General features: G+C 39.4%; 1 protein-coding gene across 3 annotated transcripts in view; it reads right to left on the bottom strand.

The window, feature by feature from the left end:
• RAB27A (RAB27A, member RAS oncogene family) overlaps window positions 1-27,979 on the bottom strand; it is a 79,988-nt gene that overhangs the window by 10,191 nt on the left and 41,818 nt on the right. For all 3 annotated transcript variants that reach the window (XM_060095291.1, XM_060095290.1, XM_060095289.1), the window contains 4 exons: window positions 16,486-16,660; window positions 9,602-9,687; window positions 7,511-7,614; window positions 2,239-2,362 (listed from right to left, as the gene is read on the bottom strand). In XM_060095291.1, the coding sequence (XP_059951274.1) occupies window positions 2,239-2,362; window positions 7,511-7,614; window positions 9,602-9,687; window positions 16,486-16,638 (467 nt within the window). In that variant the 5' untranslated portion in view covers window positions 16,639-16,660. The remainder of the gene's footprint in view (window positions 1-2,238; window positions 2,363-7,510; window positions 7,615-9,601; window positions 9,688-16,485; window positions 16,661-27,979) is intronic.

Here is a 27,979-nt window from a genome sequence, read left to right as displayed (position 1 = left end):
CGTTTCCATCCCTTTCCATTCTTCAATAATTTCAATTATCTTATTTGCTAATCTCTCCTCTCCTTATTTTAACTCAGTTCAGAAACTTTACATTGAGTCCCTCTTATGAAATACTCCCCAGATCTTCCAACCTGGGCACAGAGGGAAGACAATCCCTGTTATCCCCAGATCCCCAATATAGTCAGAAAGCAATGCCAGGCTCTTTCACACCAGGCAGGAGATGGAATCCTAAGAACCCGTCCAGAGGAAACAAGCAAAGGGCTGAAGAAGGCCAGAGGGGTAAGAAATCAATCCAGACTCCCCCACAAAGCTTGAGAATGTGCTTGTTTGATCCAGCTAACTCCCCTAGCTGCCCTATTTTTTTTTTTTTTTTGGTCTTTGCGAACACACTTCTCAAAAGCATAGTCCACAGTTTCCGTTGCTTCATCACTTACTTCCTCCTCACCCCCTTGCAACACAGCGCATAGATTCAACACTTCAGAATCCTCCATGATATTTGATCCCTCCCTCTTTCCTTCCACTACTTTACACAAGTGCCTCTCACGAGAGGAGGGGGCATATCAGGTGATCAGAATCGCCTGGGCTCTGTCAGCCTCCATTTCAGAATCACCTCCGTCAGAGGTTCTCAACCTCTGCTCACAAAAATCACATAGAGAGCTTTTAAAAGATACCAGTTGCCCGGCCCCCACTCCCTACCTGTGGTGACTTTGCAATCTGTCAGCTTGGCTAGATTGAACAATACTTCCCAGAATTCCCTTCCCAGTCAGGGTGGACCACAGAGAGATGCAGCTGGAGGGGATGCAGAGGGCAGAAGTGAAGGAGCAGCCATTCTGCTCATACATCGACGCTTCTCCGCTGGCTCATCTCGTTGGCACAGACCAGTGACCAGACCTGCCCCCTTTCCACCTTCCCCTAGATCCTCCTTCAGCTTCTCCAACTCCTGGGCCAGGTGTGTGTGTTTAGCTCTGTGGCAAAGGGTCTTGGCTTCTGTAGGACACCCACTCCATCCAGGTCAGAAGCCGTAAGAACTGGTACAAGTTTCAGTCCATCATTACGAGTCCCAGCTGGTTCTGTCTCCCCGCTACTTCAAATCCATCTTTCCCTCTGACTGCCTGCCCTGTGGGCTCCAGCGTCAGAGACAAAGCAACACTTTACAGAGGCTGCCCAACAGCTCTCCACTTCACCCCACCTGTCATCCCCAGACTGACCTGGGAAAGTACTCATAACAGCCCTCCACGTTTGAAGGCTTTCAGTAACTTCCTGTGTCCTGCGAGATCAATTCCACTCTTCTTACCTGGTGTTCAAAAGCTCTCCAAACTCTGGCTCCTTCCCACCGGGCCTTCCACTCCCCCCCAACCCCCGGTGTGAACCCCACCGTTGAGTGCTTTCCGAACTCAGTCAGCCCAAGGAAGAACAAAGCAGGGGTCACACAAGGAAAAGGGAAAGGGCCTCCTCCGGCCTCCTCGGGCCTGCCTAACAACAGAGGCCACCAGTCTGGTAACGCCCCTACACACAGCCTACCACCTCTCTCTCCCTCTCTCTCTCTCTCTCCCACTTATATTAAGGGTAATTAATACATACACATTTGCATTCTCATTATATTAGAGGCAGAAAGAAAGTAAAGCACAAATTGTTTTGTAGAGGTGCCCCAGACACTTTAATTAGCAGCGGCTGACCCCTTCTCTTGTGTCCAGTTAATGCTGCTGCTACTACAAACCTATTCCCTGAGCTAAAGGAGGAAGACAGTATTTAGTTGATTCTCCAGCACAAAAACACAGCTTAAACCAAAGGGGATCTTCACAGTCCTCTCCCAGCACAGATATTCCAAAGCCAATAAGGCCTTCTTGTCTGCGGGAGCTCTCTACAGCAGCATAGGAACTGGCTTTGAAATTTCCTCACTGAATACAGAGAATTTCCTTATCCTGGGTGTCTCTTACCTGCATCTTGGAAACGAGGCCTTACATAGTTAGGGTGTTTGACCTCAAAGCTGTCTTTCTTCAAACACCAAGAGACTGAGAAAAACGGTACTGAAGCGCTGAATGAGGGCCCTCGCCCACTGCTGTTGCTATGGTTCCCATATCATATAATATTAATACGCAAAGTAGGTATTTGACACCTCCCCCCAAGGGCTACATCTGAGTGTTTCCATTTTTTGCTTTTGCCCTTTGTGTTACCCATTCATATGCAAATGTTTGTATTGGAAACTTGCTCTGTAGATTCCTCCACAAAAATACTCACCCATACTTCTCTGCAAGTCCTCTGGCTTCTTCCTCTTTTACTGCTCTTTGGTCTTCCAGATCACTCTTATTTCCACATAACACTATATCTGGGTTTTCACAATATGCATGCATTTGTAGCTGGCCTATTAATATAAGAAAATTTATTATAGATAAGTAATGTAAGTCTATGATCAGTGGCGAATACATGCAAAAGTGCTTTGAAACTGTAAATGATATACAGATATAAGGAACTGACATAACTCTTTCAAAGCACCAAGACCCTAAGCTATAAAACTAAATGGATGGGGCAGAGATGTAAAACTAATCCTACGCTTATGCACATACCCCAGCTTATTTATATCGGAGAGGAATGGGAGAATTTGTTCTCTCTCTAAAAGTTATGTACACATACACACACACATGCATATACATACAACATAGCTGTCTTTCTTATGAAGGCCATTTGAAAAAAAAAAACCACTTGGAGGATTTACTAGTGCTTATGGCTAATCTTAAAGCTCTGTTTTTCACATATTTTCTCTCCATAGCAATGACATTTTAAAACAAATTGTCTTTCTATAAACTAACCTATTTCCATCTGAAATGTTTTTCACATTTTTCTATTATCCTAAGGCAGAATCAATTTATCTAAAACAAACAAAATATAGGATCAAATGAAGATAGAAAACCCAGAATAAATAGTAAATGATTCTGTCACCAGAACCAAGAAGCAGGAGACTACAATTCTTACTCCATAGCTGCTATTTCTTTTCACCTGAAAACCTGTAAATAGGCAATAATTTTTAATAGCAGTGAAATCAAGGGAACTTCAACTAAGCTAAAGAGCTTAATCTCCCAAAGAAGGAAAATAAAGCCTTATTTCTTCCTCATCACACTCCACAATGAAATGAAAGCAACCCAAACTTGCACAATAAGACATCCTCAAAAATGTATGGCTTAATTTATTTTTTATCATGGTTAACCAGAAAAGTGTTGACATTTTAGTTCCTCATTATAAAGTCATGTTCGCTATATCTTATCATGAGAAAGTCAAATCGCCAAGTATTTACTGAGCAATAAGGGAGGCCTGATACTTGGTGTAGAATTCAGGGCACTGACCTTTGCCCTCAAGGGACAGTTAGGGGAAACAAGACCTATACAGGCAAAACCAAACTGTGTACCATTTCCAACAACAGCCACGTCCCTTCTTTCCTCCAGGCTGTTACACATGCTGTCCCCACACCCTTGAATACCCAAACACAACCTTCCTTCAGGGACTCCCAACCTTTCCTTTAAGACTTTCCTCTCAGTTACCTCTACTGTGAAGCCTTTCTGGTCTCCAGAGAGACTCTGTGCTCTGTTAACACCATGTCTGTTCAGTGTCCTGATTATGAGCATGAACTCAGGACTCAGGGTGTCTAAGGTTGAATCCTGGCTTTGCCATTTACTAGCTGTGTGGCCTTGAGGAAGTTATGTGGCCACTCTGTGCCTCAGTTTCCCCATCTGTAAATGGTGATAATGACGGTACTGACTTCATAGGGTTTAGGTGAGGATTAAATGAGTTAATTCAGCAACTCTTCAGGTAAGGTCCATGGACCAGCAACCTAACCATCACCTGGGAACTTGTTAGAAATGCAAATTCTCAGGTACCACCCCAGATCTACTGAATCAGGAAGGCTGGGTTTGAGGCCTGGAATCTGTGTTTTAACAAGCCCTCTGGGGGAATCTAGATGCATGCTTGCACTTGACAACCATTAAGTTAATATAATAAAGAATTTAGAGCTGCTGTGTATTACCAGTAGTAATGTTTAATAGTATTTATTTTGAGGAGTCTGGGAAGTACGATAATTGATAATTTTTCTTTTTCTTTTTTCCCAACTTTTCTACAAAATCTGTGCATTACTTACTGTGGGTTCGAACCCTGGTCCAGGAAGATCCCACATGCTGTGGAGCAACTAAGCCTGTGTGCCACAACTACTGAGCCTGTACTCTAGAGCCCATGAGCCACAACTACTGAGCCCACGTGCCACAACTACTGAGCCCATGCACTGCAACTACTGAAGCCCGTGTACTGGGGCCCACGTGCTGCAACTACTGAAGGTTGTGTGCCTACAGCCTGTGCTCTGCAACAAGAGAAGTCACCGCAGTGAGAAGCCTGTGCACTGCAACGAAGAGTAGCCCCCACTCACCGCAACTAGAGAAAAGCCCGTGCGCAGTAATGAGGACCCAACATAGCCAAAAAAGAAAAAAAGGTAAATTAGGGACGTCCCTGGTGGTCCAGTGACTAAAGACTCTGCGCTCCCAATGCAAGGGGCCTGGGTTCGATCCCTGGTCAGGGAAAGAAGATCCCACATGCCACAACTAAGAGTTTGCGTGCTGCAACTAAAGATCCCACATGCCTCAACTAAGACCCGGCATAGCCAAATGAATAAATTTTAAAAAATTTTTAAGTAAATTGATTAATTCTTTTAAAAAATCTCACCAAGGAAAAAAGCACATACATAAATAACTACAACTAGAGGTGGTATGTGATAAGGACCCTGTAAGTAGTACAAAACATAATAGGAGTTAAGAGGAGAGAAAAAATTTAATCCAACAAAGTTATCACAGAAAATTTCATGGAGGTCATATTTTGCTATATTTTAACAAATAAGTAAAACTCAACTTTTTAAGGAAATGGGAGTGGGTGTGGGGAGGGCTTTTCAGACAGAGGGGATAACAGGAATAAAACTATAAAGGCAAAAATACGTTAAAAATATATCTGCTGGGCTCTTGTCCCATTTATGTGAGGCTACAGAAGAAAAGTTTAGAAATATAGGCTGCTTTAGAGTTTCCCTACAAAACACGCTGCCTGTGGGCATGACTGGCTCGTCCTCCAAGCTCCAGAAAGACAGGTGAGTGATACAAAACTATCTGATTCCTCTCAGATTTCAAATTCAAGCCCAGAGGACAAAGCTCTCTATTCAGTCTCCTAAACTCAGCAGGGATCACCTTGGGACTCTTACCCCTTGCCCAAGAGGGCACGAACAGATCTTGGGTCAAGGGAGAAGGGACTGCAATGCAGCTCTGCAGAAGCAAAGGGAGGGGGCAGACCTGCTTCCTCCCCCCGGGCCTTCAGCGCCCAGGACTCAGCTACCTGCTCAATGCAACACTGCCTCTGTTCTTCTATCACCATCGGTGTGTATATATATATATATATATTTTTTTTAATTTGACCGAAAAAAAGAAGAAACGAATGATCCCTCTAATAGTCAAAATACTAACAGGAAGAGGAAAAATAAAATGTATAGATAATTAACAAATTTTTATTCCTAATTAAGATTTGCTATTACCACCTCTGACACTGAACCTTATACCTTTCTTTTAAAAACGGAGTTGGAGGGAGGAGAATACTTTCCATTGAAGATGTGAAATCTCCAATATGCATGTTTTCTTTACCCAACTGGGCAAAAAGAATTCTTTTACACTATAAGGAAAACACAAAATAATACATACATACACATAATTTCACATGATTTTGTTCTTCATCTAACTAGCCAAAAAGCCCAAATGGACAAGATTTATCTTGCCCAGAGTTTCAGTTTCTGCCAGTGAAAAATAGGTGGGTTGATGCTCTTTCGATGCTAAGATTCTATGAGCCCATCTCTAACAACAATCCTTATAAAGTGCTTGACTTAAGAAAGCCCCAGAATTTGTTCTGATGATGCAAAGGAGAGAATGATGAGCAAGGAATGAGAAGAGATTAGAAATAGCCACCACCATTCAATTGTAAGGGTGTGTGACTCAGGCAGGCATTTAACGAAGTGAAGCCCAGTAAGCATGACTAAATTGGGGAACCTATATTTAAAGTAATAAATAGCTCTTCAACTCTTAGTGATCAACTTAGTTGAGAAAGAACATAAAGGGCCACTGAATCAAGGGGAAAAAAAGGCCACTGAATCAAAAGCCAAAAGCTCCATGTCATTGGACAAGTCTGTTACTCTGTAAGGCTCAGCATCTTCATCCTAAAATTAGGACATACCACCTCCCTGCATCTGCTCACAGGGGGCACATGGGGATCAGACATAAACTATGTGAAAATGCTTTGAAAACAACAAGGCATTAATAAATTACTTATTTAAAAACTCTTTTTTTATTTTAAAACTTATTTATTTTTGGCTGTGTTTGGTCTTCGTTGCTGTGCGGGCTTTCTCTAGTTGCGGCAAGCAGGGGCTACTCTTTGTTGTAGTGCACAGGCTTCTTAGTGCGGTGGCTTCTTTTGTTGTGGAACATGGGCTCTAGGCTCACGGGCTTCAGTAGTGTGGCACGTGGGCTCAGTAGTTGTGGCACAAGGGCTTAGGTGCTCCGCGGCATGTGGGATCTTCCTGGACCAGGGCATGAACCTGTGTCACCTGCATTGGCAGGCGGATTCTTAACCACTACGCCACCAGGGAGGTCCCTCACTTTTTAAAATAAGGTTTTCTACTATAAAAACCATGGCCCATTACCCTTTCGTAATACCAAAACTCCAAATTTTTAAGTAGTGGGTGTTTCGAAATAAGTGTTTTCACTTTAAAGATTTGGATGTTAAGGATTTAACATCACAGCCCTCACAATAGATTCTCTAAGGTAACACTAATACAACCAACAGAGGAAAATGTACATTTGCAAGGCAAGAAAATGATACATTTGGTCAAGTGGCAGGATTTTAAATGGCTACTATAACCAATCATGTAAGAGATTAGGCTGTCTCCAAAGAGCCAAAATGCAGGTTCATATATATTGTGCTGGGGACCACTCTGGCCAATGCAGTTCTAGAGGTTTCTATGACGGGATCCTCCTGGTAAATGCTCCGGCCCTAAAAGTAGAAAGAGGGCCTCTAAATACAGAAGAGACATGGAGCCAGGGGTAGGGTCCATTAAGTTTTCAAAAGGGTCAATGTAATATATGTTTTAAACCCTGGGATGGTAAAATACCTGATAGCACTTCTCTAGGCTTCTGTTTCCTCATCTATAAAATGCAGATAAGAGTCCCCTTTGTGGAAAAGACTGATGAAGAGATTACATAGAAAGCAATCCTTGTATCTAGAGTGCAGGATGCACTCGACAAATGAAAGTTAGCATGACTAGGGAAAGCAGAGTATTTCGGTTATCTTCACCCCTCAAAGAGCATTAAAGAGCGTTGCTCCTTTAAACAGCATCTTAAACAGCACTAGGAGTTCTTACAGAACAACTTACAAAAGAAGTAGAATATAAAAGGGGTTTTATTGCAGGGAGTGGGAAGCAAGAGGCAGGGAGACTATTAACACTTACTTATCCAGTTTCTGACACTGAGGAAACTTTGCTCATTTGTCAGATCAAAAAGCAGAAGAAACCCCATAGCATCTCTGAAGAATGCGGTTGTCAAGCTGCGGAACCTGGGAACATAAAGCAGATTGGTCACCTAAACCATGGCCCGACTCTTGAAATATAAAGCCACCAGCAGTGCCCTCAGCCTCTTACAACAGTTCATCAAAAACAAGTTAGATGTTTAATAACATGCCGCTGTTTCTAGTAATTTCACATTATATGTGCACATTATACATGCATAAATCTTATTTGTGCAAGATTTACTCAATTATGCTATTACATTAATAGATAATTTCAACAGTGTAAAATTATGTACATAATCAATAATATTGGATAGCATACAAAATATAGTAAATAGTTATCTAGAGCAAGAAAGAATATGTGAAAACAAATCTAGACTTTCTAAAATGCCAACAATTATCCAAAGTTAAACTTGCAATTTTCTTTTAAAATAAAAACCATCTGTGTAAACTTTTAAAAAATTTTAAATAAGTTAGATGATGATATTCCAAACATGTATAATACAGTTATTTATCTAACTGATAAAAGTTTATGTGTTAATAGGCCATGTGATTTAAAAACCCAGCCTGCTGGACAGGGATGACAAGAACTAGCTCGTGATTCCTTAGTCTCAGCCAAGAATTTATTGTACAATTAAGAGTTAAATAGGCCAAAAGCAATGGTGCTTGCTGTGTTTGTCTTCTTTGTCCTGTGAAAGCTTGACTTTATTTAACATCACAATGTGTTCCATGACCTTTTAATTTTCAGCCTCTAAAGAAATCTCTTATCTCTGAGAACCATTTCTTTGGCTTTAAGGTGGGGATAGTATTGCCTCAGTCTCCCCTTTCTTGGTACTCTCTCTACCAAGGATTTATCCTGCTCTCTCCCCTCTCTCTCCCCCTCTAGTAGCAGGTTTTCTCTTATTTTGCTTTTATGCAAAGCCTGCAACTGACAGGCATAGGTTCCAGGGAAGAAAATACTGGTACGAATCTGTCATCTAATCCGCTCTTTCAAGTTTTCTCAAGTATTTCTAATCCATGTTTTTACAAAAAGAGTACTTATCTTTCAGAGATACGTACCAAAATAGTTATGAATGAAATAATTTGCTATTTGGGATTTGCTTCAAAATAACTGGGCGGTGGGGGTGGTGAGAAAAGGTGAGGGATATACGTGAAGTAAGATGGGCCACAACTTGATGGCTGTTGAAACCAGGGAATTAGTACCTGAGTTCACTGTACTCCCCTCTCTACTTCTGCATATACTCGGAGTTTCCCATGATAAAAAGTTAAACAAACAAAATCCTTCAAGGAAACTGTGAGGGATAACATAGCTATAGCTAACTAAAAGCAACTTCAAACAGACTTGTGGTTGCCAAGGGGGGAGAGGGGTCGGGGAGGGATGGGTTGGGAGTTTGGGATTAGCAGATGCAAACTATTATAAACAACAAGGTTCTATTATATAGCACAGAGAACTATATTCAGTATCCTCTGATAAACCATAATGGAAAAGAACATAAAAGAGAATGTGTATATTTGTATAACTGAATCACTTTACCATACAGCAGAAATTAACACAACACTATAAATCAACTATACTGCAATTTTTAAAAAGTAACTTCATATTAAGATTTCATGTGACATTTTTGTCAAGCAACCTCTGACCATTTAAATTAATTCCAATGATATTTTCTACTAGGTTTCAACAATCAGGTAAGAATAATGCATACAACTCTACAGCTTTCTTTGTGGTTGAGTAAACAGCAAAAGCAAATGGAGAAAAGTATACAGGTCTAAAAAAAGGGTGGGAGAAAAAGAAAAAAGTCCATAAGTAAAAGGCTCCATTTTGAAAAGGATTCATTTTTCCTTTGACCTTGTATGAAATAAAGCCACCATTATCATCTCAGACTGATACATTTCCTGCTAATTTGGCAGCATGTCTTATCCAGGTGCAAATCAACTAATCAGCTGGCCTTTTCCTGCTCAGGTCACTGTGGGAAGAGCGTAGCTGTTTTTCCCCTTTCCTCCAGTAAGGAGCACATAACTAAAGATCTCATACCTCTCCTGCCCTGCTGTGTCCCATAACTGCAGGTGGATTCTCTGGCCTCTGCCAGTGGCTCCATCTGGTCCATTGGCTCTGTACACCTAAAATGGAAAAATGAAAGAGAAAAAGAGAACTTCTGAGAGAACTTCTTCTTACTTTCCTATTCAGTACAACTCCCCTAAGCATCTAAACTTCTAAAGGAAATCCCATCTGGAATACAATCTTATTTGTATTTTATTCCAAATAATCGTCTTTGGGTAACACAATAATTTGTATTAAATGATGTATGCACATTATATATCTTTATAAATATATTACAAAATATACAAGTAATACATAATTTGTATTAAAAAATAATAATCAGCTCACCTTTCCTCAAAGTCCCCTCAGGCCACTAGTTTCAGGAAATATTACCTTCTCCCCATCCTATCTTTAAAAAGTACTCTTAAAACAATTTTATAGGAAGGGCCTCTGAAAATCTCTTCCTCCATCAAAGCAATAAAAACACTGGCAAAAATAGTCAAAATCAACTTTTTCCAAATCCTTAAAATTAACAAAAGCTTGCAACATTCCAAGGAGCACCTATTCAAGAAAAGCAGCTGAATATCAGTAAAAATTGTAAATTTTGTGCCCTTTTAACTTGTCATATTCCCATTCCCCCTCCCCAGCTCCACTGTAGCCTTGAAAACCAACAAATGCACAACTACAGTAGCTGTGAAAACCATCAGTGCAGCAACCACTGTAGGAAGGAGAGGCAGAACAGGTTTGGAGTTCCCCAGAAGTCTCATCCCCAGAGTAGTGTCTGAAATCTGCCTGTAAAGCTCCATTCCCAAGTCTTATCTTTATTTTATCTGACTTAACTTGCTCTATGAGAAAACCCTATCCTTAGACCCTTTGTTGAAAGCAATCAGCAGCAATTATGTAACATCACAGCTACCAAAGGCAGCAAGACCAGTTGGACCTAACAAAAATCTAACCAAAAATCTTAAAGATAAGATATGAGATGTCCACAGAGAGATTTGAAAAGTTTCAAAATATTCCTTGGAAACTAATAGGCCAGGCTCATGTGCATGGTTGTACATATGTCCAGGAAAGACCTAAAAATGCCCTAATCTCTCACCTTTGGCTGACCTTGAGGCTCTTCTCAAGCAGAAGTGAAGGCTAAGGCAGAGTTGTAAACTGCCTGCAGGAGCATTAAGCAAACATCCCAGCACACACACACAGAGTCCCTCAGAGAAAGCTGAGAGATATGCTGGCTCAAGAATTTAAGAAACTTTCTGTCCACTCATTAGCTGACCACTAAGTTAACTAAGGAGAGACTTCAGTAGCTGCATATAACAAGACATACAGACTTCAGAGAATTAGCCCAAGAACATCACTAAACAAACAGTGACAACAAAAATAAACTGGAAAAACAAGAAACCCTTGGGAATGGGGAGGAATCTGATTTCCAGAGTTGCTACATTCTATCAATGTAAATGTTCAGTTCTCAACAAAATTTATAAGACACACAAAGAAATAGGAACACACACACAGATAAAGCAACCAAAAGAAACCATTCCTAAGGAAGCCCAGATGTTGCACTTACAAGACTTTAAATCAGCTATTATAAATATGTTCAAAGAACTAAAGGAAATCATGTCTAAGGAATCAAAGGAAAGTATGAGAATAATGCCTCACTGAATAGAGAATGTCAATAAAGAGATAGATATTATAAAAAGTAGTAAACAGACATTCTGGAGTTAAAATTATAACTGAAGTGCAATATTTACTAGAGGGGCTCAAGAGGAGATTTAAACTGGCAGAAGAAATAATCACTGCATCTAAAGATAGGTCAATTGGGATCACCTAGTCTAGTCACAAAAGAAAAAAAAAAAGAATGAATAAAAGTGAAGAGAGGGAATTCCCTGGTGGCACAGTGGTTGGGAATCCACCTGCCAGTGCAGGGGATGTGGGTTCGTGCCCTAATCCAGGAGGATCTCACATGCCATGGAGCAGCTGGGCCTGCGTGCCACAACTGCTGAGCCTGCACTCTGAAGCCCGCAAGCCACACTACTGAGCCCATGCGCCACAGCTACTGAAGCCCATGTGCCTAGAGCCCGTGCTCCACAGCAAGAGAAACCACCACAATGAGAAGCCTGTGCATGGCAACGAAGAGTAGCCCCCACTTGCCGCAACTAAAGAAAGCCCATGCACAGCAACAAAGACCCAACACAGCCAAAAATAAATAAATTAATTTTTTTAAAAAAGTGAAGAGTGTCTTGGAGACCTTTGGAACACCATCAAACATATCAATGTATGCATACTAGCAATCCCGTAAAAAAATAAAAATTAAAAAAAAGGAGAGGGCTTCCCTGGTGGCACAGTGGTTGAGAGTCCGCCTGCCGATGCAGGGGACGCGGGTTCGTGCCCCGGTCCAGGAAGATCCCACATGCCACGGAGCAGCTAGGCCTGTGAGCCATGGCCGCTGAGCCTGCGCGTCTGGAGCCAGTGCTCCGCAACGGGAGAGGCCACAACTGTGAGAGGCCCGCGTACCGAAAAGAAAAAAAAAAAAAAAAAAAAAGGAGAGATAGAAAGAGGCAGAAAACATATTTGAGGAAATAATAGCCAAAAACTTTCCAAATCTGATGAAAAACATTCATCTCCACATTCAAGAAACTCACTAAACTCCAAGAAGGATAAGCTTGCTGATATTGACTAGACATATCACCACCAAACTGTCAAAATCAAAAGACAGAGAGAATTTTAAAAGCAGCAAGAGAAAAGTGATTCAGTACATGCAAGGGATCCCAATAAGACTAAAAGATGATTTATCATCAAAAAAAAAATGAAGGCCAAAAGAAAGTAGAATGACAAAAAGTGTTGAAAGAAAAAAGACTGTCAACCAAGAATCCTATATCCAGCAAAGCTATCCTTTAAAATTAAAAGAGAAATTAAGACATCCTCAGATAAACAAAAACAGAAAATTCATTGCTAGCAGAACTTCCCTGCAAGAAATAATAAAGACAGAGCTTCAGGCTGAGATGAAACGACCCTAGCCAGTAATTTGAATCCATACAGAGAAATAAAGAGCACCAGTAAAGATAACTATGTGGGTCAATATAAAAGATAGTATAAATGGTTTTTTGCAACTCTTTTCTTCCATCTGATTAAAATACAATTGCATAAATTAATAATCATAAACCTGTGTTGATGGGCACACAGTGTATAAAGATGCAATTTGTATGACAATAACAGTGCAAAGTAAGGGGTAGGAAATAGAGCCACATAATAGCAGAGTATGGCATTGAAATTAAGTTGGTATTAATCCAAACTAGATTGTTAAAAATTAAGATGACAACTGTAATCCCTAGGGGAACTATTAAGAAAATAATTCAAAAAATATATAGTAAAAAATGAGAAGGGAATTTAAATAGTACACTAGAAAATATCTATGTAACACAGTTGCAAAGAAATAACGAAACAACAGAAAAAAGATAAGATACACAGAGAACAAGTAGCAAAATGGCAGATATAAATCCTACTTTATCAGTAATTATATTGAATGTAAATGTATTAAAGACTCCAAGTGAAAGGCAGGGGTTGGTAGAATGGATTTAAAAACATGATCCTACTATATGCTATCTACAAAAGACACACTTTAGATTCAAAAAGGTGTAGGGAAAAGCATGAAAAAAATATATACCATGCAAACAATAACAAAGAGAGAGCTGGAGTGGCTATACTAATATGAGACAAGATAGACCTGAAGACAAAAAGAGTTATTAGAGACAAAGAAGGATATTTTAGAATGATAAAAGGGCTGATTTATTAAGGATACATAGGGATAAAAAGAGAAATGAACAATTTGACAATAATATTTAGAGACTTCAATACTCTACTTTCAATAATGGATAAAACAAGCAGGCAGATGAACAAGGAAACAGAAGACCTGCAGAACACTGTAAGCCAATTAGACACAATAGACATCTACAGAAGATTTCACCCAACAAATGCAAAATACACATTCTTCTCAGGTACACATGAAACATTCTCAAGGACAGACCGTATGTTAGGTCATCAAACAAGCCTCAATAAATTAACAAAACTGAAGTCATAAAAAGTATGTTCTCTAACCACAATGTGGTAAAATTAGAAATCAATAACAGAAAGAAATTTGGAAAATTCATGAACATGTGGAAATTAAACAATACAGTCTTAAATAACCAATGGGTCAAAGAAGAAACACAAGGGAAACTAGAAAATACTTTTAGATGAATGAAAAGCACAACATACAAAAAATATCAAGTGAACTTAAAGCAGTGCTCAGAGGGAAATTTTTAGCAGTAAACACCTATATTAAAAAATGAGAAAGATCTCAAATCAATAACTTAAAGTTCAACCTCAAAAAACTAGAAAAATAAGAGTAAACTAAATCCAAAGCAAGCAGAAGGAAAGAAATAAGAAAGATTAGAGTAGAAATAAATGAACTTTTCTTTGAAAAAAGAATCAAGAAAATTGATAAACCTTTAGTTAGACTAATCAAGGATAAAAATAGAAGACTCAAATTCTTAAAATCAGAAATGAAAGAAAGGACAACACTACCAACCTTACATATGTAAAAAGATTATAAAGGAATAGTATGAACAACTGTATGCCAAAATATTAGATAGCTTAGAAGAAATAGAGAAATTCCTAGACCCAAACAATTGAAACTAACTCAAGAAAAAATAGAAAATCTAAAGAAATATATAACCAATAAGAAGACTGAATTCATAATAAAAATAACTTCCCACAAAGAAAAGGCCAGACCCAAATGTCTTCACTGATGAATCTGATCAAATGTTTACAGAAAAATTAACACCAATCCTTCTCTAACTCTTCCAAAATACAGAAAAGAAGGAAATACTTCCCACCTCATTTTATGAGGCCTATATTATCCTGACACCAAAATCAAAGATACAAGGGGATAAAAAACTACAGAACAATATCCACTCTGAATACAGACACCAAAATACTAGCAAAAAGAATCCAGAAAAATATATAAAGGATTATATAACATGACTGAGTAGAATTTATCACGAGAACAACAAAATTGGTATAACATACAAAAATCAATCAATACTGATCTGTAATGGAATAGAACAGTTATAGAATAAAGGACTAAAACCACGCGACCATATCAATAGATGCAGAAAAAGCATTTGAAAAAGTCCAACACCTTTCATGATAAAAATGCTCAACAAATTAGGAATAGATGGGAACATCCTTGACCTGAAGAACAGCATCTATGAAAAATGCACAGCTTATATTACACTTAATGGTGACTGAAATGATATGATACTTCTATTAATATGAACATTAATAGAAGTATGGTTCATAACAGCTAAAAAGTGAAACAACTGAAATGTCCACCAATGGATGAATGGATAAACAAAACGTGGTATACCAATACAATGGAATATTATTTGATCATAAAAAGGAATAAAGTTCTGATACATGATACAATGTTATGCAGAAAACATTACACTAAGTAAAAGAAGCCAGATGCAAAAGGCCACATATTGTATGATTCCATTTACATGATAAATCCAAATCCAGAGAGTAGATTAGTGGCTGGGGGAGGGAAAATGGAAAAATGCTAAAGGATATGAGGTTTCTTTTGGGGTGATGAAATGTTCTAAAATTTGGTAGTGGTGACAGTTGCACAACTGTGAATATACTAAAAAACCACTGAATTGTACATGTTAAATGGGTGAATTTTATATAAATTATATCTCAATAAAGTTATTTTTAAAAAACAAAGTTATAAAATGGGGATTAGTTAATAAATATAATCACAAGCATATAGGGGAGGGGCAAGATAGGGGTAGGGGATTAAGAGGTACAAACTACTATATATAAAATAAATAAGCTATAAGGATATATTGCACAACACAGGGAATATAGCCAATATTTTATAATAACTATAAATGGAATATAACCTTTAAAAATTGTGAATCACTATATTGTACACCTGAAACTTATACAATATTGTACAGCAACTATACCTCAATTTAAAAATAATTTTTAAAAAGAAAAAAACCCAGACTCTCTGGTAGTGGAAGGCTTAGGGTGGATCAGAGGGAATGAATATTTCTGTCCTAGAAGCCAGAGACCATTCATTTTTCCCAGGTAGAATACTCTCCACTGCAGGGTTTTTGTCATTAATCTCCTGACTACTTGTTGACCTGCTTCATGGGAACAGCTGCTTTTTCAGTAAGAAATGTAGTTCCTGGACATACTAACCTCCTGCCTTCCTCCCTACCCCACAATAACTTGTCTTGCTGTCCTTTGAAAAATAAATTAAATATATATTTTTTAAATATCCTCTTCCCTTATTCTGCAGAACCTTGCTGTTCCCTTGGTTACCTCCCAGATCCATTTGCCCTACCACCATTCCCATCCCTACTCCAACCTCACACTCCTGGTGGGATCAATGAGTTCTGCCACTTAGTGTTCCACACGCGATTGCTGAGGCCTTAATTAAGAGAAAATCCATTAAAAATGATATCAAAAATGGAAGAAGCAGCCCACAAAACAGGGGTATGAGGAGCAGGGAAGATTGCAAGCTTCATAACAAAGGTACGAAGCAAATTCCACAAATAAATTTGTGGAAATCAGAAGGAACATACCAGCCAAAAGAGTATCAAGGAAATTTTTTTAAATCTTCACTTTTATTTTATCTGCTTGGTTTTATATGAAGTGTCCTCAGTTACAGCCTTTAATCACATTGCCCAGACTGAACATAATACACTCTTATATGTACCCTTTAATTTTAGATTCCAACCTTTGTCCTCCTAATTCCTACAAAGTAAACAAAACAGACAGGCAAATGTTGACTCAGATTATGTTTTTATATAGAAGGATACAGAACTTACCACTCTCTTTTCCCTGAAATCAATGCCGACTGTCGTGATAAATTTGGAGTTAAATTTACCATCTGTGTACTGGTAAAGTACACTGGTCTTCCCTACTCCAGAGTCTCCCAGAGCTAAAAACTTGATGAGGTAATCATAGTCTCCATCAGACATAATGAAGAACTCAGTGGTTCACCTGAAAAATACAAACAAATATATATTTACCAAAAACCGATCAGAAAATATTAGAATCTTCCATGAAAAAATGACTTCCTTTAATACCCAGTTCATCAAGTACTTCTACATAACACCTATGTGCCTAAGTGGAGAGAGGATTAGACATTATTCACTATCCCAAGGACTCAATCATTTGCTAGATGAGATGCTACTGAACTTGTAAATAACTAACAGTTTAGGTTAAATTTATCGTGCATATTATAGTACTGTTAAGACAAAAATTCCAAGTGAGAATGAAAATCAAGAAGATAATGGTCACTAAGGCTTATACGCAGATCGTGTAGAACAAGAGTTGACAAAACAAAGAAAGAACGGAGGAAGGAGAATATTACAGGAACAACAATAATTCTTAGAGTGCAAGTGGTTCCAACTGCCCCTCCTTTTTCAAAGTCTCCTAGTGCTGCATCCTTGGCTTTTCTTTTTTTACTTGGACACTGAGGCAATTTCATTTATCCTATGCATTTTCACATGTGATTATCATTCCTTCAAAGATAATGTTAAGTTCACAAGTAAAACTTGGTTTGCAGCTTCCTTACAAATTATTATTGTTACTACATGTTAAATCAGATCTTTCTAGAGTATCACTGCTCACTTGAGAACTGAGTTCCACCATGAAGGGCTCATTTATCTACATTTGCCTTGGAATTCTACAGGAAATGCTACCAATTCAGCTCTTCAATATTGGCCAGAAGTCTACCTTTGAGAAGAAATATTCTTAGTTTTACAGCAAGACCTAACCATGGTTACTTTTTATCCTTTGCAATCAGCACTTTTCAAGATTTGTTTTTATCCTCTAAATAGATTCAAACTATTCAAAATATCAGTCTGACTAGAAACATAGTCTGTCTCCAGGGAAGGCTTACTTCTTGTTTCCTCCCATTTCTAATACCGATAAACCCTCCTGAAAATCAGAAAAACAATCAGCTATTCCGTTACCACTGACAACTCTACCTGCCCATTCAACATGCATATTCACCCATCCACATACACACCATATGCCCTACATTAGATGCTGCTGATTTTCCTCTCATTGTCCCCTTTTCACCCAGCCATCTCCTGCCCAGAAACTTTACCACAATTCTCAACGCTTCCTATAGGATTATTTCTATAGATCCATAAAATTCATAAAAGCTCAGGCAAGGACATTTATTGATTTTCAAGGTTGCCTCCCCCACCCAATCCTCAATTTGGTGATTCACCGTATGCTCAAAAATCCTGAATTCTGATCCCCAAGAGCTGCTGCAGTGACTTCCACAGAGTCCCTTAGTGCAGAGCTGTGGCCTCACATTCAGATATGGCTGGTCAGTCGACAAGAGCAAAGCCTCTACAAACATTTGGCATTCTATTTGCACACTATAAGGTGTGACACTGTACAGATGATGGCTATCCTATGTTATAGCTTCTGTACTCACAGGTGTGGGTTGCCAGTATTAATGGTGTGTAACAGAATGCCTCTCCAGAAGATGACCACTTGGATACAAATAAAGATCCTAGTATGTTTTATCACAGCATCTCACGTGGCTCCAAGTTATTCATAAATAAGAGCTAAGAATTGAAAAGTAGGTCCAGATAACATTGAATCATTTTGGGGGGGCTCCCCTCCAAATAAATGAGGAAGCAGAAAGCAACTCCAAATTTTGCAAGGAGAATGGTGCAAGAAGTCGCTGTGGCTACCTTATTTCCTCTTTACTTTTATTTTGAAAAAAGTTGGTCATTTTTATAACTAGTTTCTGTATCATTTCAGGTACAGGAGAAAATGTTGTCACCAATGGCATACTCTTCTAGAATTCTCTAAACCTACTTGAATGGCGTTCAAAGACAGATGAACCTATCTCTGCTGCACCAAAATTTAATATGTTTAGTTATCATGGGAGAAGAATTACACAGGTAAGTCTACAAATGATCTTCGTGGGTTTTGTCTTCTATTCGTGATGACAGCAATATATAACAGTTTGTTCCCAAACCAAACCATCATAAAGGAAGTGTTAACAAGCAAAATACCACAACTGAAGGTATAGACACCACCATTGAAATTAATCATATTTTATACTCTTCAGACTGCACCTTTAGACAATTATCTGCCTTGCTGACCTGAAAATAAATGCTCAGACCTTCCATTTTCTGGGTTCAGTTTGCTAAAGAATGAAGCAGAACCCAGAGAGTTTAACTCATTTGCACAGTCTAGAACATGTGTCTCCTAACTTCAAGTCCAATGTCCATTCTACCTCAAGCTTTGTGGCCATTACTCAAGTTTTTACAAATGGATGTTGGATTTAAAAGTGACCAGGTAGGATATCATACAAGGTAGCCTAACAGGAAACATGTGACTTCTGAAGTCAAGCAGAGCTGGATTGGATTCCATATCTCCCACATACTGGCTACTCAGATGTTTTTCAGTCTTGGATTTTCAGGTTTCCATTCCATGAAAAAGAAGGTAATGTACACTACTTCACACCATTGTTCTAAGGATTGAATGAGATACTCTTTGTGGAGTGCCCAGCACAATGCTTGGCATATGCCGGGTACTCAGTAAATGTTGCCTCACTCTCTTCTCCCGATTCTGGACAGATCAGACAGGCTCTGAAGACCTAGAACAATTTCTGAAACTGCCTCTGGACAGCTCAAAACATGTATTTCTGGCACAAAAGATTGCTGACTGGCTCAGAGTAGTTTACCGAGTCAGCAAACATCACCTTCTTTTTTGACTGGTTCAAACCATTTTCAATTAATTTTAAGTAGATATGTCAATTTCAAAAGGGTTATGACCAGCTTAAGAACGGGTTTAAATTGTATAAAGCACTCTGATCCATACTAAAAAATTCATACTTGTTCAAAAGGATCTCAATGGTTCATTCTGGTTCAGAGTGAAAGAGTTAAGTTCAAAGACATTCTACCTACAAAACCATTTCTGATTGATCTAAAGCCACTTTGGTTAAAACCACATGTATCTAACCAAAATCATTTAGGTCTGGTTTTAAGAGCTCAAATTGCTTCACACTGGTTTTAGCTAGCTCAAATAAGCTCTGACCTGGACAAGTAGGTTCTGACTGGGTCACCTAAGGTTTGATTGGTTCAGAGCATATTTTACTGAATCAAGCTAGTGCTGACCACTTAAATCTATCTCCAACTGGGTCATAGTTGCTCTAATTTTATCAAACATCTTGTAGTTGAAGGTAAAAACTGGTTCAAAACAGTCCAAGTTGACTGATAAGATGTTCAAACAGTTCAAGACTAAAAATGTACAATGATACTCAGAAGCACCAAAAGCAATGGTTTGGTGCTTTAATCTTATACCAAATCAACAAACTTAAAATTTTACTTATAATTACCCCAACTGTAGACAATCTGTACTCAAATATTTATCTCCATCACAGTATAGTCTCTTTCTACACTTGAACAGCTTGTACGTGTTGGAGTACAGTAAACAGGTTGGGAGAAGGGATACTGGCAGAGGAGAATACGATAAACAACAGGGAAAGGTATGATGAGTGACACAGGCTTCCTTGGTTGAGAACTCACCTCCTGCCTTATCTCAAGGACCTGGCAGCAAAACACTGATCTGTAATCCAACAATAAAATAGAGATTTCAGCTGGGGGGAACCTTTAGCAAATTGGGATGCTATTTAGAGTTTACCCTAAGTTGGTCACAATGACCAGGCTGGTCTGGGTTAACAGAGACCAGAATTCTAAAGAGTAAGGAAGCTGCTAGGAAATAAAAGTATTCAGGGAACAGGCAGCTCTTCAAATTGTTGACAGAGATTTTTTTAGGGTATTGGTGGTGACAGGTTCCTTATCTGAGCTTACAGTCAGTTAGTCAAAGCCTAGAGTTAATGGAATCATTCCATCTTTCAGGAGAAAATAATTCTAGTCCATAGCAGACTACAATCCCAAACCCATCCTGCAGTCCTATATGTGGTTGTCTGGCCACCGCTTACCACCACGAGGTAAAGACAACTAAATGTTAAGTTTCAGCTTCTGGTAGGTCTTCACGTAGAACCATCTTCATATTATTAAAAATTATTTTGGGGACTTCCCTGGCGGTCCAGTGGTTGAGACTTCGTCTTCCAATGCAGGGCGTGAGGGTTTGATCCCCGGTCAGGGAACTTAGATCCCACATGCCTCAGGGCCAAAAAACCAAAACATAAAACAGAAGCAATATTGTAAATTCAATAAAGACTTTAAAAATGATCCACATTAAAAAAAAGAAAATCAGGGCTTCCCTGGTGGCACAGTGGTTAAGAATCGCCTGCCAATGCAGGGGACACGGGTTCGAGCCCTGGCCCTGGAAGATCCCACATGCTGCAGAGCAACTAAGCCCGTGCGCCACAACTACTGAGCCTGCGTTCTAGAGCTCACGTGCCACAACTACTGAAGCCCACGTGCCTAGAGCCCATGCTCTGCAACAAGGGAAGCCACCGCAATGAGAAGCTCGCGCACCACAACAAAGAGTAGCCCCCGCTCGCCGCAACCAGAGGAAGCCCGCGCGCAGCAACAAAGACCCAACGCAGCCAAAAATAAAAATAAAAAATAAATAAATTTATTTTTTAAAAAAGAAAAAAAAATTTTTTTAAGTATAAACAGTTTTTTAAATTTTTTAATTAAAAAAATAAAAATTATTTTGGCTTTTTATTTTTGTTACTCAGGTCCTGAGTGGTGTTTCTGGAACCTGTTCTTCAGAAAAAAAAATATTCCACTCCCCAATTATGGAAATAACAAATTATTTTTATGTTGGCATTTTAGAGCAGACAGGGAAACAGTAAAAATACACAATGCAGAATTTGGGGCACCCAAACAGCATTTTGTGCACACAATTTCCAGCAAGCACTCCAGCGTATTGATGCTTGGGAAGCTAGTTCATCAAGGCCTCCCAATTGCACTGCTCTTGCTAAAAATAAGTAAGATGCCCACATGTCAGGCACTTTACATGCATTAGTGTAACAGCCCTCTTCACAGCCCTAAAGGCAGGTGATACATACATCACACACACTTCCTCCCTCGGAAGAATCTCGGTGCCAGTCTATCATGAATGCCACAATGAAAGGATGAGGAAGGGGGTCTTGGGCAGTCTCTCCACATATTAACATGCGCTCAATTCCAATGAATTGTTGAGAGACATAAAAAAAGTGGAAGTTAAGAGCAAGGACTCTAGAGTTGAATCATCTGGATATGAATCCAGTCATGTCACTTTAGAAAATTTAATGTCTTTTGCCTCAGGATCCCCATCTTAACAATGGGAATGATAAACTATTTTATTAATACTATCATGTATCTGCTTTCTTAACTTCTTTAAAAGTGGGGTAAGTGGGATGCATCTTATATTTCACAGTCTTACCACCCATGACATCTTGCAATTGTTATTAAATAAGGTGGCACTGGAAATACAGTTGTGTGAAACCTTTCATTAGCAACTTCTAAGCAAAATCAAGAATGCAGCATCAACACATTTTAGATTTGATGGAGCACAACAGTAAACCTATCTCAGAGGGCTGTTGTGAGGATTGAGTATACATATAAATTTTAGTTTAGAACAGTGCCTGGCACACAGTAAGTCCTGTATAAGTATTAACTGCTATTAGCATCATCAAGCAGTCTAGCTCTGAAGGGTCAATACGAAGGCAATATTCTTTCTTAGAAATGAAGAAAGAACTGAATCCCTAATCGAAAAATAAGATAAAAAAAAAAAGACTCTATGGCGATATAATGGCCTATATGGGAAAAGAATCTTAAAAAAAAAAAGAGTGGATATATGTATATGTATAACTGATTCACTTTGCTATACACCTGAAACTAATACAACATTGTAAATCAACTATACTCCAATAAAAATGTAAAAAATAAAATAAAATAAAATAAATATTATCAAAAAAAGAAAAATAAAGAATCTATGGAGAGCACTTGAACCTAAGGTCACTTCTTTAAACACTGTACCTCCTGGAGGAAGTAGCATCTAAATACCTCAAGGAAATGTCTTCTAAAAAGTCAAGAATGCCCTCAATTTGAGACAGGCGGAAGATTTTCTTCTTCATCTCACATCTCTCTCTCCTCCTTACACAAATATTTTTTCAAAGTGATCTCCACCCTCACTCTCATCAGATTAACAACAGAAAACAAGGAACACCTACTTCCCCAACATGTACCATGTGGTGATAATTGCCTGGTGAGAGAAAGTCAATGATCTTCTTCCTTATTTAAAAAATAAAATATATTTTAATTGCTTTTCAGGAAATAAGATAGAAGAAATTGATTTTAGTTAAGTGCAAACGGGAAAGCTCTCTCTCTCTCTCTCACACACACACACACAGACACACTATAGCCCAAATTCTCCATGAAACTTCCTATTAAATTCAGTCAAAGATTCCAACCTTACGATCCCCAATCACTAGGCAGAATCATTCAAAATCTACTCCAGATAAGCCAGTTTTTAAAAGCCCAATTTTCCCTCTATCAACCACATTTAATACAGAGAGTAAAAAAGCAGGGAGGGATAATATTACCTGAACAACTACTATGTGTCATGAATGGTAGTAGACATGGTTCTATTTTATCATCCTTAAGTGGACCTTAATGTCTGGGTAAGACATAAAGAGAACGTTGTTTTCTTAATGTGGTGGCACGTAGGCTTGGGTTCAAATTCTGGACTCTTCTTGGTGTGACTTGGTCCAAGTTCTTCAAACTAAGTCTCCTCTCTTTCAACTACAAAGTGGAGATAACATTACTAACCTCACTGGGTTACTTTAAGGATGAAGTGACATAATCCACAGAAAGTTTTAGCACATTGCTTGGTTTGTGTTAAGTGTTCAACAACTGAAACTTCTTTTTAGCAATACTATTACTAACGTATAGCCTTATCAAGTTCTTATTTGGCAAGGCATGTAATTTTATAACCTATTCTTAATGTAACCAGTACCTGAACCTTTAGGAAAAATAGAGAAAGAAAGTCAATTTAGGTGCAATCATTTATGAGGTCTCTATCACAAAAGCTACCTTGGCATTCCAATCTAACAATGAGTTGGGGTTTTTTTTGTGGTACGCGGGCCTCTCACTGCTGTGGCCTCTCCCGTTGCGGAGCACAGGCTCCGGACGTGCAGGCTCAGCGGCCATGGCTCACGGGCCCAGCCGCTCCGTGGTATGTGGGATCTTCCCAGACCGGGGCACGAACCCATGTCCCCTGCATCAGCAGGTGGACTCTCAACCACTGTGCCACCAGGGAAGCCCAACAATGAGTTTTAACTGGGTGATTTTGGGCAATTTCAGAGCTAGAGTGTTCATCATAAAAGCATTTTATAATGGGGAATTCCCTGGTGGTCCAGTGATTAAGTCTCCTCATGCTTCCATTGCAGGGGGCCTGGGTTCGATCCCTGGTCGGGGAACTAAGATCTCACAAGCCACAAGGAAAAACCAAAAAAAAAAAGAGCAGCATTTTATATTGTACCAAGATATGAGTAGGGGCAACTTGTGTTTACCAGATGAGCCCTGGCTACAACTGTCTTAGATCACTGCAATTGCTATACCCTGAAGTGAAATACATTTACTTTCACTGCAAAAGCAAGATGTGTACTGCCCAAGAGTGGGGCTCCCCATTTCCACAAGAGGAGATAGCCTCTGCCCTCTGTGCACGTGACCTTCCTCTTCTCAGTTTCTGATCTGGTGTGAGTAGATAGGTTTCTGCCCTCCTGAATAGGTTGACAGTAGAATAGATGAAATTATAAACAAAGAGCTTATCTTGTTTGTGCAAAGATCTTAGGTAGAGAGAAGTAAGTAGAAATGTAATGGCATTGAAGAATAGACAGAAATTGGAATCTGTTTCATAGTAATATAATAGATCCACCCTTAACCCTGAGAAGAGAGGTACGTAGCTAAAAATTGACAATCTAAATTTACATACAATTTGGCTTAATATTTATAAATGTGCCTGTTACACAGGAATATTCCATTTTCCCCAATTACACAAAGTGAAAAGCCTAAATTATAGTATTCGATGATATTCCAACATAGTAAGTTATTCAGAGAAAAAATAAAATCATCTACAAACACTGTTGAATTAAATATACATTCCCAAATACTACCAGGACATCCAAATATATCATTTGTAAAAGCATCCTTCAGCCATTTGCAATTCATTATGAGTATTAAAGAGAAAGACCAGAATAAAGAAAAAATAAGCAGTCTCAATCCAGGAGTTGACCTACTATTTCTGAAATGTTACCATCACCTCAGTAGGTGACTAACATAAGCCAGTAGTCAAATAATACAAGCAACTACACATTAAGAAAGAAGGGGGCACTGGAATGATTCTTGAAAGTAGCAAATGTTCTTCAGGAAGACCACTGTCAACAACTCAAATGAGATACTGGCTTTTTTGGTTTTTTAAGATATGGAGATCATCGATTCATTTACTCAAAAGACATTATTTGCTGCCCACGCCTCTTTTACGATCAGAATATAACTGTTTACAGAAACTTATGGAAAGTAAATACTGGGTGTTATTTACTTACAGTTTATGACAAGTACATTTTATTTTATAGACACAGGGTAATAGGAATAAAGGCGTACTACAGAATCTGTCCTTTGTAAAATATAGACAATACAGTGGCAATAGGAGTGGCTGTTTGGTTTGCTGAGTAATATCTCAAATAAGGTGAAAGTAGCCCCATAATGGCCACAACCACATGTCCCTGCAATGGAATGTCCCACCCATGGCTAAACGTGCTTCCTAATGACACCGTGAAGCAGGAAATTCTTGGAGAATTCTTGGAATTCTCCAAGAAATCCACAGAAGTGCAAAACCTGTAAAGTCTACTCCCACTCAGTGGTTGCTTTTTGTGAGCACATAGAAAACAGTAAGACATAGGTGTTGGAGTCAGGGTCTCCTCAATTCAAACAGGGAACCACCACCTACTGGTGTAAAGTGAGTAGCAAAATGCATGATGGAGATCAATGTATCGTAGCTGTTCTTATGACTACGAGAGATTAAGATTTGAACACTGACCTTATGGCATTAAGACTGGTGCTTTTTCCACTATTCCTTAAGAGGGACACTGAACCTAATAAATCTCCTAAAGAATGGAGTAAAAATATTTTCCAAAAATGGAAAAGGAGGAGTGACCTAAGCTACCTGGAAGGTAGCTGCAAGACCAACTGATTCATAGACGGAATTCGGCTATTAAGTCCTGAAGAGGTAGAAGCGAAGAGCCTTTGTCTATGTCAGAGTGACGCCAAACTCCTGGGCCCAAGACTCAAAGGCGGAAATATGAGGAGTGACTGTGCTGCTACCGCAGCCAGGACTGGAAGGATTACAAATCAAGTAGCACTCAAAGGACTTGAAATTGAAAAGTGCATTTCCATGAATTGGGAGATTAGGATTGACATGTATACGCTGATGTGTATAAAATGGATGACTAATAAGAGGCTGCTGTATAAAAAAATAAAGTAAAAAGAAAAAAAAAGTGCATTTCCAAGCTTGCAAAACACAGAACACCTTTCCATTTATGACCTAGAAAGGGAGTCAGGGATTCTTGCCAAGCCTGGTCCTCCCAGAATATGCGAGGGTTGTAAGGCCTCCGACCAACACAACCTAGCTGCCCTCTTGCATCTCACCTGCCTCAAAGTGTTTCATGTGCTGCAACACAGGAAAGATGTTGATTTGTCAGAGGAAATGCACCAAATCAAGAAAAGAATCACTTCACTTTGTGATGGAGCAATGATGCTTCTTTCATTCCAAGAAAAATTTTAGGATGGAAAAACAATTGTGAATTAAAAGAATCAAGACCTGTTGAGGATGACTGTCCAAATAACAAAAACAATTAGATTAATATCCCTGAGTTGGCAGTAGCTGGGGAGGAGAGGGATTCCTTTATCATTGCCTTTTTTAAAAACTGGAATGAGTGCTCTTATTTATTCACCCCGTAGAGACACTGTGTCCAGAATATACCACCACCCTGCCTTTCCAGACCCAATCATTTGTATACCAGGATATTATTTTCACTGCTGTTTTGTAAGGGTGACTTCTACAGTGTACTGTAACCATTTCCCTGACTTCTTAAACAAAGGGCATAGACCATACCTCAACTTTTCTGTGATGAGATACTGTAACTGTATACTTGCAGAAACTGTGAATGGTGAGGGCTCCTATCCCACACACCCTACTCTGAAGGCTAAGATGAAGCATCAGTTTGGCACACAGATACTTACAAAGGCCACTAAGATGCACCGGACAGGGCTTCACCTCTCCCTTGTCCTGCCTACACCACAGCCTCACCCACGCTGACCACACCAGGGCACAGCCGTTCTCCATCCCCAGGGATATGCTTCTCAGGTGCAGTCTGGCTTACGAAAGCGCACAGGATTCCATCTCTTCACAGCTGGTTTTCTTTCTTTTTTAAAAATAAATTTATTTATTTGTTTGTTTTTATTTTTGGCTGTGTTGGGTCTTTGCTGCTGCACACGGGCTTTCTCTAGTTGCAGCGAGGAGGGGCTACTCTTCGTTGCGGTGCACAGGCTCCTCATTGTGGTGGCTTCTCTTGATGTGAAGCACGGGCTCTAGGCACACGGGCTTCAGTAGTTGTGGCTCGCGGGCTTCAGTAGCTGTGGCACGAAGGCTCTAGAGCGCAGGCTCAGTAGTTGTGGCGCATGGGCTTAGTTGCTCCGCGGCATGTGGGATCTTCCCAGACCAGGGCTCGAACCCTTGTCCCTTGCATTGGCAGGCAGATTCTTAACCACTGCACCACCAGGGAAGTCCCATGCACAGCTGGTTTTCTTTTCCATAGTCTCCTATCCACCCTACAACACCCCCATGTTGGGTTCTAACAGTCCCACTTCTATCCATTACCCTGAGCCTCTCTACCCTTTCTTGTCCCTCATCTCCACGTACTCTTCCCAAACTCCAGTTTGTGTGTGCAAAAACTGACCTCACACCAAAAACACCAGTCCATGAATACTGGTGCTTTCCTTGTAACAGTGAGCTGCTATATCAATTTCAAGGTACTGGACTCTCCTCCATAAGCTCATTTGCTACTCTGTCTTCAGGGACTTCTGCTCTTCCAATAAGGAAAGTTTTCCCCCAGCTAAGTCTGGGAACAGAGCCATTTCAGAAACCCAAGTGCTTCTCCACTGTGCCAGTTTGGGGTTTACCATATACTGATGAAAAGGCAGCATACTGACACAAGTTAATCATGAGTTTAAAAAACTAGTGTCTGAGGACTTCCCTGGTGGTGCAGTGGTTAGGAATCCACCTGCCAATGCAGGGGACACGGGCTCGAGCCCTGGTCTGTGAAGATCC

Source organism: Mesoplodon densirostris, chromosome 4, assembly GCF_025265405.1.
Source record: "Mesoplodon densirostris isolate mMesDen1 chromosome 4, mMesDen1 primary haplotype, whole genome shotgun sequence".
NCBI lineage: Eukaryota > Metazoa > Chordata > Mammalia > Artiodactyla > Ziphiidae > Mesoplodon > Mesoplodon densirostris.
The sequence above is the reverse complement of the archived record's forward strand: the minus strand, read 5'-3'. Positions and strand labels throughout refer to the sequence as shown.